The 22,192-nt window shown below is 38.0% G+C and overlaps 1 protein-coding gene across 8 annotated transcripts in view; it reads left to right on the top strand.

Moving 5' to 3' along the window:
- Positions 1-22,192, top strand: part of lama2 (laminin, alpha 2) — an 852,572-nt gene that overhangs the window by 692,291 nt on the left and 138,089 nt on the right. For all 8 annotated transcript variants that reach the window (XM_039747473.1, XM_039747472.1, XM_039747479.1 and 5 more), the window contains 5 exons: positions 1,968-2,130; positions 4,037-4,247; positions 4,620-4,736; positions 9,654-9,817; positions 15,512-15,650. In XM_039747473.1, coding sequence (XP_039603407.1) covers positions 1,968-2,130; positions 4,037-4,247; positions 4,620-4,736; positions 9,654-9,817; positions 15,512-15,650 — 794 coding nt within the window. The remainder of the gene's footprint in view (positions 1-1,967; positions 2,131-4,036; positions 4,248-4,619; positions 4,737-9,653; positions 9,818-15,511; positions 15,651-22,192) is intronic.

Raw genomic sequence — 22,192 nt, 5'->3', positions numbered from 1 at the left:
TTTTTATTTTATTTTTTTAATTAATTTTATTGTAATCATTCCATAAAAATCAATCAATTTTTACAAAAATTAGGATTGAGAAGAAGTCGACCCCCACCCCTGAGAGAGAGAGCATGGCCAATGGGGTAAAGCTTAAAGCTTGTAAACATACCTAAATTGATGAGTTTAATAAGCAATAGAGATGAATGGAGAAGAAAAAGAAATGCGGAAATAATTGCTTCCTCTGTGCTTTAAAAGCTTATTCTAAGATATTACTGATTAGATCCTGCCATGTTTTGAAAAAAATCTGTACAGATCCTCTAACTGAGTATTTGATTTTTTCTAATTTCAAATAGAATAAAACATTGGTTTCCCACTGACTTAAAAGAGGAGAGTTAGGATTCTTCCAGTTTAGCAAGATAAGTCTGCGTGCCAAAAGTGTAGTGAATGCAATCACAGTTTGTTTGTCCTTCTCCACTTTAAACCCATCTAGAAGAACACCAAACACAGCTGTTAATGGGTTAGGAGGGATTGTGAGTCCAAGGCTGTCTGAAAGGTAATTAAAAATTTTGATCCAGAATGATGTTAATTTGATGCAGGCCCAGAACATGTGACCCAGGGAGGCTGGGACTTGATTGCAGCGTTCACAGGTTGGATCCTTCCCTGGAAACATTGTGGAGAGTTTTAGGCAAGACAGATGTGCTCGATATATAATTTTGAGTTGAATAATTGTTTGCTTTGCGCATATGAAGCTCGAGTGAATTCTCTGCATTGCTATTTTCCACTCCTTTTCTGATATATTGATTAAGAGATCTTTTTCCCAGTGTCCTCTTGGATCTTTAAAAGGGAGGCAGTGTAAAATAATTTTATATATTGCAGAGATGGTGTCTAAGTCCTTGAAATTGAGCAATATTTTTTCCAGCATGGATGAGGGTGCAAGATGAGGAAAATCGGGCAGGTTCTGTTTAACAAAGTTCCTAATGCACTAACTCTTAAAGGCCTGGGTCTCTTAGGTAGCCTTCCTGGCATGAGCGGTTGGCACCGCTACCTCATGGATGAATCTTGATCTGTTTTAACGCCACCCCAAGCATTGTTATGTCTGAAGTTAAAACATTGTGTCAACATGGGTTTTTCACAGTGTACTTTAGTTTTCTTTCAAAACCCCTTTGGTTGCATGTTGGGTCAAATGACAATTCTCAGTTAACCATGTGTTGAGTGTGGGTGTGTGGATCAGTGGATCTTGCTGTGGGGTGTCACTCTCTTCCTTCCTGCCTTGTTGTTAATACTGATGTGAATAAGTTCCATCCACCAGATACCTTGAACTAGTTTACATAGGTTCAAAAATGTTAATTTTATAATTCTTCACTAACAGGATCTGTATTATGACCCCACCGGCTAAACAGGAGAGTACAGTAGTTCTCCTTATCTTATCTGAGCATTCCCTGATAGTGACCCAGTGGTTACCAATTTTTCTCAGTAAGTTTTGCAGCTGTCGTTAGGTTATATCCCTCTCTCCCTCTCTCTCTCTCTCTTCCTCTCTCAATCTCTATCTCTCTGTCTTCCTTTCTCTTTCTCTTCTTGACAGATGTTCAGGCACACCAGGTGCCTACTAAGTAATTTCGCCTCTGGCATTCTGGATGAATCTTTTCTGATTCATTTTGGGGTCAACATTCTGTTTCTCTTGCAGTGGTTTTTCCATCCTTTGTACGATGTCTGACTTCTGTTTCTACCAATACACACTGGTATGCTATCGCTTTCTCCCTTCCAATGTGAATTTTTCTCACTATTTCTCTCTCTCTCTCTCCCTCTCATGCAGTTATGTCATGATATGTTCAAAGCTCTGAACCTTCCTGGTGATGTAGTTGGTAACCTTTTGCCTAGCATACCTTCCATTATACTGAACAATACTAAGACGCATTATAACTGGCATTTTTATAAAAAAACAACTGTTAATTTAAATGTTTTAATTAGTCAATTTTTCCTTGCAGCTTTGAAAGAGAAAAGTCAAAAATTAAATGAAACTCTTGGGATTCAAGATGGGGCTCATGAAAAAAGCCTGCCAGAGATACGTAAGGATGTAGAGAAGATGCTAGCAGAATTAAGGAAGAGAAGACTAGACAAACATAAGCATGCCTCCGATGAAGAACTAGGGTAAGAGGTGTTTGGAAAATATTAATATTGTATAATCCTCATACTAACATTGGCAACTGTTTTAACCAATCTGAGCACATCTGCAGAAATTGGAGTTAGCACCCTTGGATGGTTTTTATGAGTTAAAAAAATTCCTAGCTTTTATTTATGTTTTGGTGTCCAGCCCAATTTGCAGTATATTGATCCTAAGATATTTTTTATTTTATTTTCTAAGAAACAAAGTATGAACAAAATAAAAGCATCATTGATTGCATTTTTTGCTTTATTCAATTTGCTTTTTTCATTTCAAAACGATTCAGCAACTAATACTGTAAAACTTTAAGTTGATGTCATTTCTTTTGTCTTTCTCACTCCTCATTCTTCACCCCTGTACTCTTCTTATGGCAATCAAAGCATAGGCAGCACCATCTAGTGGCACATTATGGTGCTTTTTTTATTTTAAAACACTTGCCTGCACAGATTTGGAATTAAGAGATAAAATTAAGAGCAAGCATCATTTAATCTTTTATTACATACACTAGTATGGACACAAGCATCTAACACTGCAAAATATATACATATTGTATGTGTAACATAGATCATTTTCCAAAGAGTGGCAGCATTTTTTTTATTTGAGTTAAGAGGAATTCCAAGGAAAAAAGTCTGTTCTTCTCAGAATGAGTTATTTATTTGTTGTGTGTTTTTGCGTTTTCCTGTCTGAGATCACAGTGTTTTCTTCCAAGTCAAAGATTAAGAACACGATTCCCCTTAAAGCTTAATGAAAAGTAGTTTATATCCATATGTTAAACTGGAGCACTGGATCAAAATTTTTGTGTTTACTGGTCATCTTCTGGGCTCTTTGATTATGGCAATATCTTGAAATCTCAGATCCTTTCTGTGCTTGAAGTGTTTAGAATAATATGCATGTGTGACACTTTATAAGATATTGTCAGACTTTTTTTTTTTTTCATCAAGGTAGACAGGAATTATATGCAGTTCAATATCCTGTTGTGTGCCTCTTTTTGTTGTGCATTTGGCAGATGCCTTTCATGAGCTAACATTCATCTGGTTTAACAACCAGTTCCTTGGCCATTCCTCCACACTACATATCTTATTCTACTCTCACAGTCTTTCAAACAAGTTAACTTACATCCTATAGATTTCATTCTATAAGTCAACTCTACCGTTACACCCCTTACACATCATGAACTTACAGACAAGGCCATCTTTCTTTGACAATTTCCACAGAGACCTATGAAATGATAAGATGGAAGGGGCATCTCTTTTCAGTCTAAATCAGTGTTTATTAAACTGTGGGTTACATTATCTCTGAACTTGGGTTGTGCCGATTCATGAATCACCATGGCACTGAACAGGAAAGAGAGGCGAAAAGTTCGCATAGCCATCTGTTTTAATGGCATGCCTTTTTGATGAAAATTGACACTGGTGTCTTCCCAGTATTTCTGAAATACATGTGTGTTTATTCTCCTGTACATTTTCTCCATTTAGCTACTTGCTTATCCAGTTCTTTGTCATTCATAGACAGGGGGCAATGCACAGATTCATTCATACCAGGCCTGTTTTGAATTGGTAGTTAACCCATCATACAACATCTTTGCAATGTGACAATGAAAAAAAATAACAAAAGAAAATCACAGTGAGAATGAGAAGGTGCAAATTCCACACAGGCAGTACCGCAGATCTGAGCCCTGAACTCTGACTGACAATAATCATGCATTGAATGAGTATGTTAGAATGCAGATGAGTGGGTGCAGTTAAGCACTGTTTTTAATATTTAAATTGCAGTTTTATTTTCTTCTTAAACTGACAAGTTGCATTGCTTGTCAGTTTGTAAAAAAATATATATATATATGTACATTGCTTTTTGTAAAAACTAAGTCAAGCTTCTACCTTTTTCCACTTTCAGTTTGGCAGATGCACTTCTTCGCAAAGTTAAGAGGCTTTTTGGTGGTCCCCATCAAACAACTGAGAACCTAAAGAAGGAAGTCGAAAGTAAAATGACAGATTACCAGAATAAGCTGGACGACATTGAAAATCTTCTAAGGGAGGCCCAGGGAAAAATCAGTCACACTAACCAGTTGTCTGCCGTCAACCAAAGAAACATGACAGCCTTGGAGGCACGTAAAATGGCAGAGCAGTACAATGTGATTTTCTTATCGTGAGCCTCTAAAGGGGTATTAGATGCTCAGACTAAGAGTTTGTAAAATGGCTCTACTGAGAGCAATCAAAAAAATCCTTTCGAATATAGTTTTACTTTGTGTAGACATTATTAATTTTTCTCTTATAGACTTTTCACTGTAATTGGGTTTTCTATATACTATCTATAAGTCATAACCAAGCAGCATTTAATGCAATATATTTTATTTAATATAATTATCTAAGTTTGATTTAATATAATTGACATCATTTTTTTAAGAGCTCATTTAATCAGTGACAAGCATACATTCAAAAGCTAGTTGATGTAAATCTTATTTCTATTTTATGCCCAGGAAAAAAGGCAGGCTGTCAATGATGGCAAGAAGGGCATAGAAGATGTACTTGCTGAAGGAGAGAATATTCTTGGGGAAGCAAGTCAACTTTTGGATGGCATAAATTCAGAAATTGAAGTAAGACATCTCATTATCATACATCTCTAATTCTCCAACTGAAGTATACTGGAGACAAGGCTGATTTTTTTTTCCTTCCCTTTTGTAGTTATTATTTCTGAAGCAACTCAAAGGTTGACACCTCAGAATTAACTTTTCTTTCGATTTGTAGGTTTTTCTTTTCTTTTCTTTCTCTCACTTTTATGCCAACCACTGACATAGCACCTTCATTTTTGTCATTCTTGTGATCAAAACGACCCAGCAGCATAACAGGAAACAAGCTGTAAACTCGCTGGCCTTGGTCCATGCTTTTTAATCTATATTGCAGGCCAGCTACCTCTTCAGGGGCCAAAAACAACAGTTTGATTTGAAGAGATATCTTTAGATTTTGTTCATACATTACCTGACTGTCCTTCCCTGTGGTAAATCACAGTTGTCAGTTTAATTGATCTGGTTCTGTTCAAGACGGAAAATCTGATTATCTGCCAGTCACTGTTGCAATTGGATTTTTTCCTTCTGAGTGACATGTAACTGGGGTTGCTTTGATATTTCTTTCCATTGTTCATAATGTGCCAGTTCCTAACAATCATACACAGGCAGAATTATCTTTGTACTTAAAAAAGAAAAAGCCTGTACTGCATATATTTAAGAAATTCCAGTTAATTTGGTGGCTGGTTAAGGTACAACCTTGAAAAAGTACATATTAAAGACAGAAAATGTGAATGTATCGGAACTTAGGTTCTTCTTGGTAAGAAGAAACTTTTACTCAGATGAGAGTATGACAAAAATGGTGAAAAGGTCTAAATCATTTTTCCAGTTTGTTTTATAATGATCACATTTTAAGTAATGTAATTACAGTATTTTGTATATCTGTTTTTCAGTTGTGTCATTCAAGAATAGTAAAAGTGCAGTCTGATAACCAGGATTTGTCTTACATGTATAAAGATAGCCTTTTTTAAGCACATAAAAAAACTAAACAAAAACGAAGGTCAGACAGAATTTGAATCACTATATTATAAACAAGGGAATATAGGCCCCTCATGGTAGTACATTTTAGCTTTGTATTTTAAGTGAACAAAGAATTAAGAAATCTATTGTTTGTTTATACAGCAAAAAAGTCACAAGGCAATTAACAGTGCCATTCACTTCACTTCACTTTCACTTCAAGTGAAATCATGTTCTATTCTGACATCCAATTCACACTTTATTTAAGAATTTTACGGTTTGAGTGCTTTCACTGTTAAAAACTGCATTGTCACAGCACTATATTTTGAAAGAAAGCAAGTCAAGTAGTATATAAGCAATAATTTATTAAATCACTTGTGGATTTTATGTTTGCACAAGCAAAACGACATGTATAGAAGGTTCTTTCAAATATGCAATCTGAAATAAACTTACACATATGCTATTGGTAAGGTGCAGTTCTCAACAAAGCTCAATATTCTGCTTTATGATTACAATAAAACTGGTACATTAAAAATAATAAATCATACAGAATGAATTCTTAGTGACCTAAAATTAAATACCCTTCCTACTCAAGATCAGCACAGAAAAATAATTCTGAGGTAATCATTCAAAATACAGAAATATTGAGAAGATTCAGTGTGGTTTAGCATGCTCAATTAATTGAACATAACATTAATAAATGCCTGTTAGAGTCTAAAGAATTTATAAACTGCTTCTCTTGACACAATTTAGCATCATCATTCAATATTATTTTTACTTTGCTTACCCTGAAAAGCAGCTGTGTTAACAACACATTGAGTTGGGCCCACCAGGCCTTCCTGTCCACAGCAATTCCTTCCAACCACCCATGGGGACTTCCTAGGCCAGATGAGAGGCATGATCTCTCCATTGTGTCTTGGCACTGACCTCAGTGTCTTCTCAGTGTGGGCCATGCTTTGATCACCTTTCATTAATAGCAGCAAGAGAGCTTTCTAGCTATACATCCAAACCACTTAATTTGGCTCCTCTTGACTCTTTTGCTAATTGTAAGTTAAATAGGACACCCTAGCCCCATTGTGAAAGGATATGTGGGTTTAGAATCTTTCTGCTGGACAAGCTAAAATGGCATACCAGCAGTGTTTCTGTTATCATAATATATTGTTATATAAAGAAGTAATGTCCCATTAGATATGATTTCAGAGGCGTTAGAAAATTACATATTACTGTGAATCCAAGACTGTGTAATAAATACATTATGAACATATACTGTACCAGCAGATTCTGAATAGGAGACATTCACAAAATATGACACCCATTGAAGCAGGCACATCAAGAAAGGACTAACTTCCTTTCATTTTCCAAAGTTGTAACTGATTTCTATTGATACCTCAGATTATCTACAGCTGATCTATTCTGAGGCTTTGTCATAGCCTTAAGATACTACCAATGTCTTTATCAATTCCAAACAAATGTAATTTCTACCGCAGGTTATGTGGACAGTTCAAAAAGTAAATTAGCTTTTGTAGCAAAGTCTGTAGTACTAGGTTGTTGTACCGTGTTAGCCATTATGAACATAGCAAAGTCTGTAACTTATATACAGTAAATAAATCCTTTGAAGAAAGCTTGCTTTTGAGGTATAGTTTATCAAACAAGGCAGATATATTCCCAGTATGCAAATCTTTTAAGGTTTCAATACCAAGCTAATTCCAGATTTATTTAATGCGCAATGTCTCAAGTTGTTACGTACATGCCAGAGTTTCAGTATAGCTATCCTACATGGCCCATAACTGTAACATTAACAACACACTAGACAGACTCCAGCCACAGATTAATACTTTCATGATATACTGTATGTCTCTTTTCATTACTGAAAAACAAAATGTACTCACTGCTGCCTGTACTCTTTATAATTTATAGATATTTAATGCCAAGGTAAAAACAAAATATGGAACATCAAAAGATGATACTTCATGTATTCTTCATATAACGACATGATGTTCAAAGCAAATAGCCTGATAGAGTTCCTAAGTAAATAAATGTGCACATGAAGGACGCATCAGTCTGTGCAAGGAAGTCATGAATTCTCCATGTCTCAGTGTGGGAATTTGCTTTTGTGGATATTGCTGTTAGCGCCAGTCCTGGAATGTACACCAGCGAGCTTTGAGTTAAAAAAAGGGACAAACCCATAGCTGTCTCATCATGCTGAGCAAGAGAGAAATCCTCACTCCCCAACTGACTGAATACCTTCAAGAGTGCAAACAGCGCCTTCTGACATGAAGAGGGGCACCATTCTCAGTTCCTACATGCTGCCAGACCATAATGCTCCAGAAATAAAACGGATGCTAAGTCATATAGCCCAAAATAGCCAAAAATCAAATCTAGTGGGCAATTGTACACACCCAAAACCTTTAAAATATTGTGTCCTTAGGCAAAAATACATTATGGCCAATAGTTTATTTTTGTCTAACTGCAACCTTCTACTATATATCAGTGCCTACCGCATGAGAGGTGTTCTAAATAACATTAAGCAGAATACCAAAAATCATTAAAAAAAAAAGATGCCATAGCTAAGTACTGCAGAAGAAAGGGGTGTTTTGTGTTCCTCTCAGATAACTGACACCAAAATGGTGGCAACTCTTGATAGCACTGATTATATTCAGGGCTCCACTGTCTGTGGCTCTGAACTAGATGACAAAAAAAATGTAAGAGTAAAGAAACAGTAGTGAAAGAAAAAGGGCAAAAATATGGAGGTATGGGTGAAGTACAGACAAAATTCTGAAAAGTGTTAGATACTAAAATGAGCCACCAGGAAGAAAGTAGTTGATCTGGCTAAAGCTAGAAAGTGTAACCTGAATCTGTAACCAAGACAGAAATGTGGCTCAATATGTCTCCCTAAGCATTTTTCTAAAACAATTCCTAACTTGAATGCCAGCATCCACTAGTATCGAGCACTAATAATGAAGTAAAGTACTGCATCAGGAATTAGTTGCAATAATTATGTGTAATTCTATTTGTACAGAAAGAGAGTACTTTATTTGTCTAAAAGAAGAAAATGTAGCTTTATATAGAATCTCAAGAAATGCTAAAACAAACAATCAACACCCCCTGTCAAATACACACAAAGAAGCAAAGAATTACAAAAAAGTAGAAAATGTCTGAGTTGGATAAAGATAAAAGAGCAGCCACAGTGAGGCATTATAAAGATGTTTTGCTGTATGTATGACATACTTCTTCTGGCTAAAAGCACTCAGTGCTAATGTGTCATAAGAGAATGCACAGAATTGTTCATAACAGCACTTCTTTTTTTGTCTTCATTCTTTCTCCACCACTGCAACCTCCAATGGGTTGAAAGTGCATCCCATAACAAGTCTGCCTTCTTAATCCGCTTGTTGATTCATTGGGCCACTCTTGAAGTGATGTTACGGGCCAGCACACAACAGTACAGAAAATTGCACTGGCCCTCACAGAGTTATAGAACATGTAAGGAATGTCAATACTCACATTGAAGGAACACAATCTCTTGGGTGAAAAAAGAGTCTTCTCTGCCCTTTCTTATATAGTTCCACTGTTTTACAACAACAGTCCAGCCTTTCACTGATGTATATTATTATGTCCAGCTTTCATCCCTGACAAATCAGGCCACACTGCTTTTAGAATATTAAGCTTTCCAAACATGTGGCATCCAGACATTAAAGCCAACGAGCAGGTGTAAGAAATGCCTATATACATGCCATCCTGAGGTTACTTTTAGGTAAACCTACAAGCCCTACGGTGCTCTGTGACCAACAGGTCACTGTACTTTCCAAATAACCTCTGGTTCCACAGAACTCCTTTTTTGTATTGTTTTACTTACATATCCAGAGTTATATAATAAGTTGAGCGGCTTGTAACAAAATGAGAGTTGCTGTCAACTTTGCACATTCTCACTGTTTCCACAAGGGTTTCCCCTTTCCGTTTTCCTTTCACATTCATTTTTGTTTATTTCCTCTTAAGGACCTAGAGAAAATTCAAAAGAACATGTCACCACTTGGTAACCAGCTGAAGGACAAAGTTGAAAAAGTGAGCAAAACTTTGCTTGAAAACAATCTTCCAGAACTGGTCCTCCAAGCTGAAAATCATGCAGCTCAGCTGAATGACTCATCAGGCATTCTAGACAGGTATGTCCTTTTTTTGCTTTCTTGTTCAAAACTCTTTGATTATTGAGCAGTAATCAAGAAAATCTGTAGTAAGTGTAGGAAATGTGTAGGAAGTTTAAGATAATCTTAATCAATAATAAATATAAAATATGTATTAAGTGATATGGTTAAATTATGTTTTTAATTATGTTTATGATTTTCAAGATTTTTGTACTTTTATATTCAGTGTTTCTGAGCAGAAACATATTGAAATACTGTAGTTTTGGAACATTGGGAGTCAGCACTTTTCCTGTTCACTTTGGGTACAAGGTGGAAATCAACATAGCAAGGGGCAGCAGTCTGCTGTATGGCAAATTCACATACACATTCCTGTGCTTACTCATATCGTGACAATTAAAACTTAGCAAGTAAACTTAATATGACTTCTTTGAAATTGGGTTGGACAGCTAAAATACCTGCAAAAAAGCTCAAACAGTTCTGCAGAATACATGCAGGCGTCAAATGGAAGATTTTAAGCCAAAGTTCAGACCCAGGACTCTGAAGTTGTGACACAGTAGTAGCTCTACCCACTGTGCCACAGAAAAACTGGGAAATTGAACTGTAAACATACCCAGGAACTTGTTTTTAAATCCCCCCATTGAAGTATCTGTGGAGTTTGTACATCTTCTCCATATTTCTAATCCTCATTCACATGTAATAGGTTAACTAGCAACTAGGCTTTTTTAATTCTAAATGTACCATGTACTGGCATGGCACCCCATGCCCGCTACTCTTGATATACACTGTGGCCCTTTACTCCATAAGTGGATTAAGGAAATAGATGAATGGCTGGTGGTAATTTATTGGATGCGATTTAACTACATATTGTATATGTCACACAATAAAGCATTGGCATGGCTAATATATTTAATAGACTGTAGACAACACATATTTATGAACTGCCTGTAACTGATGAGAAAATAAATGAGATGTTTCCAAAGAAAAGATCAAATGTTACAAGTGTTGAAATGCTACAATATTGTGAAAGTCATTTAATGCGAATATCTGTAATTAAAGTATTGGTCTTTGTAAAATGAGCAGAAATGTAAATGCCTAATTAAACAATTAAACTGAGGCATTTAACAATACTTTAAGAATGAGAATGTGTAAAAAATCAATAAGCATTTATCTTCACCTTTTGTAACCAAGGCTACTGTCATGGTAATTATAGATGAATCTTACCAGATTCTGTGTGCACAATAACATTGACTTTACTGTATGTGCCAATAAGAAAATAAAGAAAAGATATAACAACATGATCATTAATGCAAAAGTGGCCACATCTCAACAAGTAAAAATTATAAAAATCCACTCCATATTAAAAAAATACAGTTCCCTTGTAATAATGTGACAAGGACGAACAATCTTCCTAGTGCCTACACTTTTATTATCAATTTAGTATTATCAAGCTCCTTTGTGTAGCTGATATCTAAGCTGTCCCTAAATCTCATCCAGATACTTCCTAAAGTTTGTCAAGGTTTCTGCTTCAACTACATGTCTTAGTAGTTTGTTCCAGACTCCCTTAACGAAATGTACTTCCCCTTAATTTCTACTGGTGTCCTCAAGTATATGATTCCCCCTGAAGCTGAAAGAATTCTGCTGGATCTACTTTATCAATGCCTTAGAATAATAAGAAAATCTGGATTAAGTATCTCCACAGTCTCGTCTGCTTGAGATTGAACAGGTTTAACTTTCTGAGTCTGCCAAAGTTCAACATGATATTAAAGGAAAAGAAAAATAAAAGCGTAAAAACTTACAGATGAAGCGGCAAACATTTTGATGTAAATCTTAGAATTATCATTTTATCACATATTCTTGGTACTATTTATCTTAAGGTAAGGATGCATTTTCTATTCACTTGTGTGAGTTCCCACATAAATACAGAAGTAAACCAACATGAAACCAACCACATGGCATGAACAGTATACTGTGATTTTTGTCTTACAATAGGAAATCATACCACTGGGGTGGAAAGGTTATTGTGAAAGAAGAAGAGCATTGAGCTTGCTGGTCTTCTTTTAAAATGACTGAATCCTCATAATATTGGTGTTTGTTGTTCAAAATTTATATTTATAAGCTATTTTGCAGTGTGTGTTTAATTGTAAGACGCTGATCAATATGTATTAACTGTCCTGGCTTGCAAAATGGACGTGTTCAATAAGTTCTAAAGCTTTTGTTTTCCAAAGTCTTTATAGAAAACGCTTAATCTTAAAACAAAATTTCGCAAGACATATGCATATATGTTTGCAAAAAAATAACTTCAACTTAAGAAATACCAAGCTTATCCTTGAAGTCCTAGGATGTACCTGGTTGTTCTTCTTTGGGCAGCTTCAAATGCTGCTATGTATTTTTTGTAACGTGGTGACCAGATGCATTATATAGTCTAAGCAAACTGTCCTTTGATATATATTCAATAGTTTAAAATTTTATTTGCCTTTTTAAAAGCCTCTGCTCTTTGTTTAGGATGATGAAAATGCTGCGTCAACATAAACCCCTAAAACCATTTCAGGGGTTGCTGCCTGTAGGACATTGTCTCCCATCTTGTATTTATTATTGATGTTCCTGTTGCCCTCTTAGAAAAATAGATAGAACTTTATTTGTCCCGAAGGGGAAATTTGGCTTTTTCCAAAAAAGTCCATAAATACATAGATAAATACATAGATAAACACACACGCATACACAAAGGTCTGAACACACACCAGAATGACTAAAAGCAAGAAAATTCAAAAAGAAAGAAAACTTCTGACACAGTCACAGTGAGGCATTATGTAGATGTATTGCTTTTGGTATAAAGGAGCCTCCGTAGTGTTTCTTGACACACTTCTCCTGAATTATTCATTGGCTGAAAGTCCTCCATGTTAGTGTGTCAGAGAGAGGATGTGCAGCATTGTTCATAATGACACTCAGTTTTGTTTTAACTCTCTCCATTATTATGACCTCCAGGGTTTCCAGACTGTGCCCCATAACATGTAGCACTTTGCACTTTTCTACATTATACCTCCAACATTCACTTATCATCCTTTGATTATCTGATCTCAGTTCCTATCTGATCAAGTGATTCACATGCATTTTGCTTTTTATTGACATTATTTTTAGCCCATACATTTTTGTGAGTGGTTGATTGTTGTGCTGTTTCCTTTCTTGTGTTGGCTTTCTTCTAATGTGAAGCTAATATTGAGGAGAAAAAAAAGAAAAAACTCCATATCTGGTCTTCAGTGATCCTTACTTTTACGTTTAAGTCTGACACTATATTTCTGGGAATAGTGTGAGTTTGTTGTTTAATTTTAACTTTCTATAAGAAAGTAATAAAATAATAAAAGTGTACTTAAACTTTTACAGAGATTGCAATGCTCATTTTAAGTCAAGTAATTCACCAATAAACCATTACATACAAATGAAAAGTCATAAATATATTAATCAGTAGACCCCAAACACAGAGCAGATTTATTATCACATTCCCGTGAAGGAACCTGTCTTTAGAAATCACAGGTCAGCTTGCACAGACAAAATTGGATTTATTCTAGTGTTTGTGTGCTTGCTGCATGGCTCTCTGTGCCCTGGCCTCTTATTGGGGGCCACTGAGAAATTTAATAATGGGTTTAGTGTATAAGTCTCTGAGGAGGACCCTAGACTTTAATCTTTGGACTTGTAATGTTTACTTTTTTGATCTTCTGATATTAAAGCGATTATTCTGTTCAGGCAGTATGAAGATTTTAGAAGGCATGTTTAGTGATATACTTCTCCACTTCTTGATCTCCAACGTCATCCTACAGACCAGCATCCTATGCTGTCTAACTACACTTTCCCCTCCCACCACTTTGCAGTCTTTAATCTCCTTCAGAGTGACTCTTCTGCATAGGATATAATCTACCTGTGTACATCTTCCCCCACTCTTGTATGACACCCTATGTTCCTCCCTCTTATTAAAATGCGTATTTACCACAGCCAGTCAGTCAGTCAGTCATTTCCCAACCCGCAATATCCAACGGGGGTCTGCTGGAGCCAATCCCAGCCAGCACAGGACACAAGGCAGGAATCCCACCGCAGGGCACACACACACACCAAGCACACACTAGGGAATATTTAGGACCACCAATGCACCTAACCTGCATGTCTTTGGACTGTGGGAGGAAACACATGCAGACACGGGGAGAACATGCAAACTACACGCAGGGAGGATCCGGGAAGCAAACCCGGGTCTCCTTACTGCGAGGCAGCAGCGCTACCACTGCACCACCATGCTGCCACCACAGCCATGCACATCCTTTTTTGCAAAATCCACTGTCATCTCACCTTCTTCAATCCTCTCCTTGACCCCATACTACCCATCACCTCCTCGTCTCCTCTGTTCCCCTCACCCACATGTCCATTGAAATCTGCTTCAATCACCACTTTCTGTCCCTTGGGTACACTGTCCATCACTTCATTCAACTCACTCCAGAAATCTTCTTTCTCATTCATCGCACACCCAACTTGTGGGGCACATGCACTAACAACATTCATCATCACCCCTTCAATTTCCAGCTTCATAATCATTACTCTGTCTGACACTGTTTTCACCTCCAAAACACTCTTGACATACTGTTCCTTCAGAATAACCCCTACTCCATTTCTTCTCCCATCCACACCATGATAGAACAATTTGAATCCACCTCTGATCCACCTGGCCTTACTACCCTTCCATTTAGTCTCTTGCACACACAATATATCAACCTTCCTTCTCTCCATCATATCAGCTAACTCTCTCACCTTACCAGTCGTACTGCCAACATTCAAAGTTCCTACCCTCAGCTCCACTCTCTTTACCTTCCTCCTTTCCTCTTTCCTCTGAACAAGTCTACTCCCTCTTCTTCTCCTTATTCGATCAACAGTATCCCAATTTCTGCCAGCAACCTATTGGCTAAAAGTACTGGTGGTGGTCGTTGTTAACCTGGGACTCAACTGATCCAATATGGAAATATGTATTGTTGTCCGCATGTTGATCTGGCAAAATTTTACACTGGATGCCCTTTCTGATGTAAATCTCCACATCTATCTGGACTTGTGACTGGCACAAAGAAACACACTGGTTTGTTCCTCCCCTGTGGCTGGGTTGAAAGAAGCTTATTTATAATTAATAAGTATAAAACTTGTAATCTTGAAAATGAGCCAAAACAAGTGCAGACAGAAAGGACCATACAATGCAGGGTTGAGGGTGACAAAGGAGAAGAGCCATAATCCATAATATGAATAGAGGAGGTTGGGCATATAGGAAGTAAGAGATAACATTCATAATCTGATTCTGCTGAAAGGACTGGAAAGCACTGAGTATGCAGGCAAAGTGAGTGAGAGAAAGTCTAAGCAGCTTTGAAAAGACCCAAAGATGAGAGTTAAGTGTGTGTGAGAAGCCATAAAAGGTCACATAGTATTGGAACCAGTGCTATGCCAAAAGGTACTCTAGCAATTACAGCCCAAAATGAAGTATGTCAGTACTAAAGGAAGTTTATAAAATACTAAACTTATTTCAGTTAGATGTGCAGCATATTTTATGCAGTGATTGAAAAGAAATGAGATAAAAGTGATGCCCTAATTTATATAGTTTAGATTGTTGAAAACTGTTTTTTCTTAGTTTTACTGTAGTGGAGAAGCACAATTGCCATTGCTTACAAGATACTTCTGTTTTTCTTTAACTTGCAGCATTCTAGCAGAAGCTAAGAACCTATCTTTCAATGCCACTGCAGCTTTCAAAGCTTACAGCAACATTAAAGCTTTTATTGATGAAGCAGAAAAGGTTGCCAAGCAAGCGAAGGCCCACGCATCTGAAGCTGTGCAACTGGTAGGAGCAGTCATCTCTTTTAAAGCACTTCAAAATGAGTTTTTCTATTTTTTTTATCTAAAAGAAATAGGTTTGATATTTGCATTACCTGGTTGTACTGAATGTTAGTTTTTTAAAAATCACAGCCTTCTTTCTTTTTATTGAATTTCCTCAAGCAAAGGAATCCTGGAAAGATGAAACACCTTTTTTCCCATATTGTTCAGAAATATTAAAAGTCTTTGGGGAATGTTAAACTGCTAGCTGCCAGCTATATTTAAATAACATTCACTCCATTTTCTCTTACCTTCACACAGTATTTGTGAAAATGAATTTATGTGCTAGAAGTAGCAAAAATACAAAAAATGTATTTATATACACAGTCTAAGACTTGAGCTTCCCAGAAGGTGCGACATACAGAAGCCCCTGTGTTGTGACCATCTGGACTCTTCTGTTAAGTCTTGATGGAACACTTTAAAGAAATTCAAGTGGCAGACATGTCTAGGAGGCAACAAAAGGGAAGTCAAACATTGGCATGGTAAAAATATAAAAAGTCAAGAGACATTCCTCAGGACAGAAGGAGTTAAAAACAGAACATTTACACTAGTTTTGGGGAATTTTCACAAAGTCTTTCCTTTACTTTTTCAAGAAAACATTTGGATGCTGTTTAATAAAAATTACCATCTTTTTTATAACAGTGTCAGAATGAGTCATGGTTCACACAAGACACATACAGTGCCTATAAAAATTATACAACCTTTGGAAGTTTTTACATTTTGTTGTTATGCAACATTGAATTATAGTGGGTATAATTTGGCTCTTTTGATATAGATCAACAGAAAATTAAAAAAATGTCTTTCATGTAAAATGAAACTAAATACATGCAAAGTGGTACAAATTAATAACAAATATAAAGCACAAAATCAGTAGTCAGTATTTAGCAGATGCACCTTTGGTAGACATGACAGTATCGAGACTGAGTGCACAGGTCTCTGTCAGCTTTGCACATCTGGTCACTCCAGGTTTTCTTTATTCCGCTTTGTTAAACTGCTCAAGCTCTGTTATGTTGCATTGAGATCAGGAGTGAACAGCCCTGGACACAAATTCCCAACTATTTGAGATCTTGACTCTGACCTGGTCACTCCAGGACATTGACATTATTGTTTTTAAGCCACCCCTGCGTAGCTTTGGTTTTATGCTTAGGGTCATTGTCTTGCCAGAAAATAAATTTTGCATACAAAGGATTTTGAAGACCAAATCAGGTTTTTATCCATGATTTCCCTTTATTTTGTTGCATTCATTTTACCCTTGATCCTGACGAGTCCTTCATGGCTTGATGCAGGGAATCATCCATAAGGCATGATGCTGCCAACACCATGTATCACAGGAGTTTTTTTAAATGTGCCAAACATGGCATTTACAGTAGTTGGCTAAAAAGCTCAATTTTGGTCTCATCAGACTGTAGAACCTTCCAGCTAACTTCCGTGTCTCCCATGTGCCTTTTGGCAAACTTCAGCTAATAAGTGATGTGCATTTTTTTTAACAGTCTAACAGTTGTTTTTTCTTTGCCAATCTCCCATACAGCTATGACTGGTGATACATCCAGGTGATATCTGTTATATGCACTGTCTCTCCCATCATGGTCACAGTAGCTTGTAACTCTTTCTTCAGAGATATCATTGGTCTCTTGGTGGCCTTCCTCACTAATCTTCTTCTTGTACAATCACATACCTCTGCTCTGAGAAGATATACAACTATGACATACTGTTTCCATTTTTTAATAACTGATTTGACTGGACTCGGAAGGAAATTCGGTGACATGGATATTTTCTTGTTTCCATCTTCTGGCTTGTGCTTTTCAATCACCTTTTCATGGAGTTGCTTGGAGTGTTCTTTTTTTTTCATTGTGTTGGTTTTGCCATGATACTGACTCACCACAAGTTGGAGCTTCCAAATGCAGGTCCATTTACACTACAATCAATTGAAAGTACAGAAATGTGATCTCCATTGATCTACGACTTCTAAAACAAATGTGCTGCTCCAGTGATGATTTAGGTGTGTCATATGAAAGGGGTGGAAAGCCTATGCAGTCAATTATTTTGTGTTTTATAATTGTAATTAATTTAGACTATGTTTTAGTTGTCAGTTTTCATTTTCACATTAAGGAATCTTTTTCTGTTGATCATTGTCAACAAAGCCAAATTAAATCCACTGTGATTCAATGATGTATACCAATAAAATATAAAAGCTTTCAAGGTGATGAACAGTGCTTTTTTATAGGCACTATATTACGTGTCCAGCAACCAGATAGCAGGATAGTGACCAGATACATAAAATTGATAAAGAAATGGTAGCACCTAGGAAAAAAAATCATCTTAGAAAATAGCAATGAAATGATGTCCTTGAATAAGAAAAGAAAGATCTTCAGCATTTTGTAAAACATTTCACCTTGTTTAGTTTTATATATACTGTATTGTGACCTTCAGGGGGTGCCTAACCAACAACAATAACAATGACAACAACATTTGTTTATATAGAACATTTTCATACAAACAATTTTGCTGAAAGTGCTTTACAAGATGTCAAAGAGAAAGTTACAAGACAGGAGAAACAAATAAGATTAGGCAAAGATATTAAAGTAACAAAGAAAAAACAAATCTATATGAGTCATGGCCTCACATAACAGAAGCACTTCTAGGTCATATGGAAGCCTCCTAAATCAGGAAGGTATATGCCCAATAGCACCCCTGGTGTTACCCAAGTACCCCGACAGGGATGCCCTTCAAGACTCCAAGGCCACCCTGAGGGTATCCAGACTGGGGCCAAACCAGAGGAGCATAATTGGGGATGAACTGTTTAGAATTCTCCAGTCCATCCATTATTCTTTTAGCTTGACATGGATAGGAATCAATAACCATAGAGGCCAGGAAGCACCTCCTCTTATTTTGTCCTTCTGTTACCATATCCCAGGCAGACAAGAATTAACCTTTCATCCCAAATGGGATGCTAGTTCATTCACTATGGCACCTACTACTGTATATATATATATATATATATATATATATATATATATATATATATATAGTGCATCCGGAAAGTATTCACAGCGCATCACTTTTTCCACATTTTGTTATGTTACAGCCTTATTCCAAAATGGATTAAATTCATTTTTTCCTCAGAATTCTACAAACAACACCCCATAATGACAACATGAAAAAAGTTTACTTGAGGTTTTTACAAATTTATTAAAAATAAAAACATTGAGCAAGCACATGTACATAAGTATTCACAGCCTTTGCCATGAAGCTCAAAATTAAGCTCAGGTGCATCCTGTTTCCCCTGATCATCCTTAAGATGTTTCTGCAGCTTAATTGGAGTCCACCCGTGGTAAATTCAGTTGATTGGACATGATTTGGAAAGGCACACACCTGTCTATATAAGGTCCCACAGTTGACAGTTCATGTCAGAGCACAAACCAAACATGAAGTCAAAGGAATTGTCTGTAGACCTCCGAGACAGGATTTTCTCAAGGTACAAATCTGGGGAAGGTTATAGAAAAATTTCTGCTGCTGTGAAGGTCCCAATGAGCACAGTGGCCTCCATCATCCGTAAGTGGAAGAAGCTCAAAACCACCAGGACTCTTCCTAGAGCTGGCCGTCCATCTAAACTGAGCGATAGGGGGAGAAGGGCCTTAGTCAGGGAGGTGACCAAGAACCCGATGTTCACTCTGTCAGAGCTCCAGAGGTCCTCTGTCGTCTCTCTGCAGCAATCCACCAATCAGGCCTGTATGGTAGAGTGGCCAGATGGAAGCCACTCCTTAGTAAAAGGCACATGGCAGCCTGCCTTGAGTTTGCCAAAAGGCACCTGAAGGACTCTCAGACCATGAGAAACAAAATTCTCTGGTCTGATGAGACAAAGATTGAACTCTTTGGTGTGAATGCCAGGCGTCACGTTTGGAGGAAACCAGGCACCACTCATCACCAGGCCAATACCATCCCTACAGTGAAGTATGGTGGTGGCAGAATCATGCTGTGGGGATGTTTTTCAGTGGCAGGAACTAGGAGACTAGTCAGGATAAAGGGAAAGATGAGTGCAGCAATGTACAGAGACATCCTGGATGAAAACCTGCTCCAGAGCGCTCTTGACCTCAGACTGGGGCAACGATTCATCTTTCAGCAGGACAACGACCCTAAGCACACAGCTAAGATATCAAAGGAGTGTCATCAGGACAACTCTGTGAATGTCCTTGAGTGGCCCAGCCAGAGCCCCGACTTGAATCCAATTGAACATCTCTGGAGAGATCTTAAAATGGCTGTGCACCGACGCTTCCCATCCAGCCTGATGGAGCTTGAGAGGTGCTGCAAAGAGGAATGGGCGAAACTGGCCAAGGATAGGTGTGCCAAGCTTGTGGCATCATATTCAAAAAGACTTGAGGCTGTAATTGATGCCAAAGGTGCATCGACAAAGTATTGAGCAAAGGCTGTGAATACTTATGTACATGTGATTTCTCAGTTTTTTTATTTTTAATAAATTTGCAAAAACCTCAAGTAAACTTTTATCACATTGTCATTATGGGGTGTTGTGTGTGTAATTCTGAGAAAAAAAATGAATTTAATCCATTTTGGAATAAGGCTGTAACATAACAAAATGTGGAAAAAGTGATGCGCTGTGACTACTTTCCGGATGCACTGTATGTATGTATATATATATATATATATATATACTGTATATATATATATATATATATATATATATATATATATATATATATATATATATATATATATATACTAGCCGTGTAAGCCCCTGCTATAAAAAGCCCGGGGTCCTAGAAACCATTGAAATCTTCAGAAAATAAACTGAAATGTAGAGATGTCAGGTAATTGAAAGGAACTACTCTGGGCATCTCCTAGGAGGATTCGTTTTGCCGACGTGCTTGCATTGGTTGTGCGTTATTGGTGGGAGGAAAAGTAAAAGGGATATCGGTTTGTCGATCTTAGCAGTTGTCTTTCTTCTGAGGTTTCATTTTGCTGATGTGCTGGCCCCACTTGTGTTATTGCGGCTAAGTGAGTTTTCTGTTTCCTCTGAGGCGGAACTCTTACCTCGACTCCACCTGTCATTTCCGGGCTACATATATATATAAGATATATATATTGTGGAAGCTGGCCCGGACACAGACAGACGGACATCTTATGTTCACCCAACACACCCTTTATTTACAATATTTACAGTTAATCACGTGCCCACAAACCCCAGTGCCTCCAGCACCGATCCCCCTCAATCCAGGCCTCACAGTCCTTTGTGCCTCTCTCCTGGCCGCCTCCAGTCCACTCTCTCCAGCTCCGTCTCTCTTCCACCCGACTTCTGCTTTTGACTGAAGGGAGGCGGCCCCTTAAATAGGAACCCGGATGGGCTCCAGCTGCTTCCCGACACTCCTCCGCAGACACGCCTCAGTGTGGTGGAAGTGCCGGCTGTGCACCCGGAAGCCCTCCGGGTGTCCCCTGTCTTCTTCCCCCCAGCACTTCCTGGTTTGGCTGAAGTGCTGGGCTCCAGGGTTATTCAGGCACCGGTGCGCTGCCTGGTGGTGGCCACGGGGTCCCTACAGGGCTGGGCTTCCAAGCCCTTTACCCATGGCCCCCAGCATAACCATGGCAGTCACCCCCTCATGGTCTGGAGGAGGTACAAGCCCTCCTCTGGTCCTCCTGGGCGTCCCGGCTGGGCTGGATGCCACAATATATATATAGTAAAAGATACTATATAGGCACCCAACCCAACACAGACTGGACAGACTGGATACGGAGGCACATGTAAAAATAGAACAAAGATTTATTTTTCTTCACCTGTGGGGCACATCTTCCCCATGTCCCACAAGCACAGCACAGTCCCAAAAGCACTCCAAATACTAAAACAAAGCACACCAACACAACACGCTCTTCTTTTCCACCACCACTCCTCCATCAAGCTTTGTTTCTTCTACTCCTGACTCTGGCTATTGAGTGGTGGTTGCTGGGTCCTTTTATAGTCCACCCGGAAGTGGTCAAGGTGGTTTACTGCCAAGTTCTGGCTGCATTTCCAGGTGTGGTTAATACGCTGCCCATACGGGCTCAGGAGTCCCAGCTGCAGCACCCCCTGGCGGCGCGTGTGGGACCCAACAGAGCTGCACCCAACTTCAATTCCCATGGAGCCCTGCGGGAAACCAAGGCACCGCTCCAACCCAGGGGGGTGGCCATCTTCCGTCCAGGAGGAGGTATTGCACAGTCCATGGCTACTTCCCCTGAACATATAACGAAGGGGCATGGACCCTTATATATAATATATATATATACACATACATATGCTGCTCAAAAAAATTTTGAGAAAAATGTAATCATCGTCCAACACCATATTAATTCAACTTCAGGGATATCAGTCTGTCCATTTGGGAAGCACAAGTCATTGTGAAACAACTTCTCCTGCATTGGTGAAAATAAAAGTCACAATAGGTGCACTGGTGAGGCAGCAGCATGACAACCCCCAAAAAGGGAATGGTTTTGCAGGTTGTGACACAGGCAATTGCTCTTTCCTTA

Source organism: Polypterus senegalus, chromosome 3, assembly GCF_016835505.1.
Source record: "Polypterus senegalus isolate Bchr_013 chromosome 3, ASM1683550v1, whole genome shotgun sequence".
Taxonomy (NCBI): Eukaryota; Metazoa; Chordata; class Cladistia; order Polypteriformes; family Polypteridae; genus Polypterus; species Polypterus senegalus.
The sequence above is the reverse complement of the archived record's forward strand: the minus strand, read 5'-3'. Positions and strand labels throughout refer to the sequence as shown.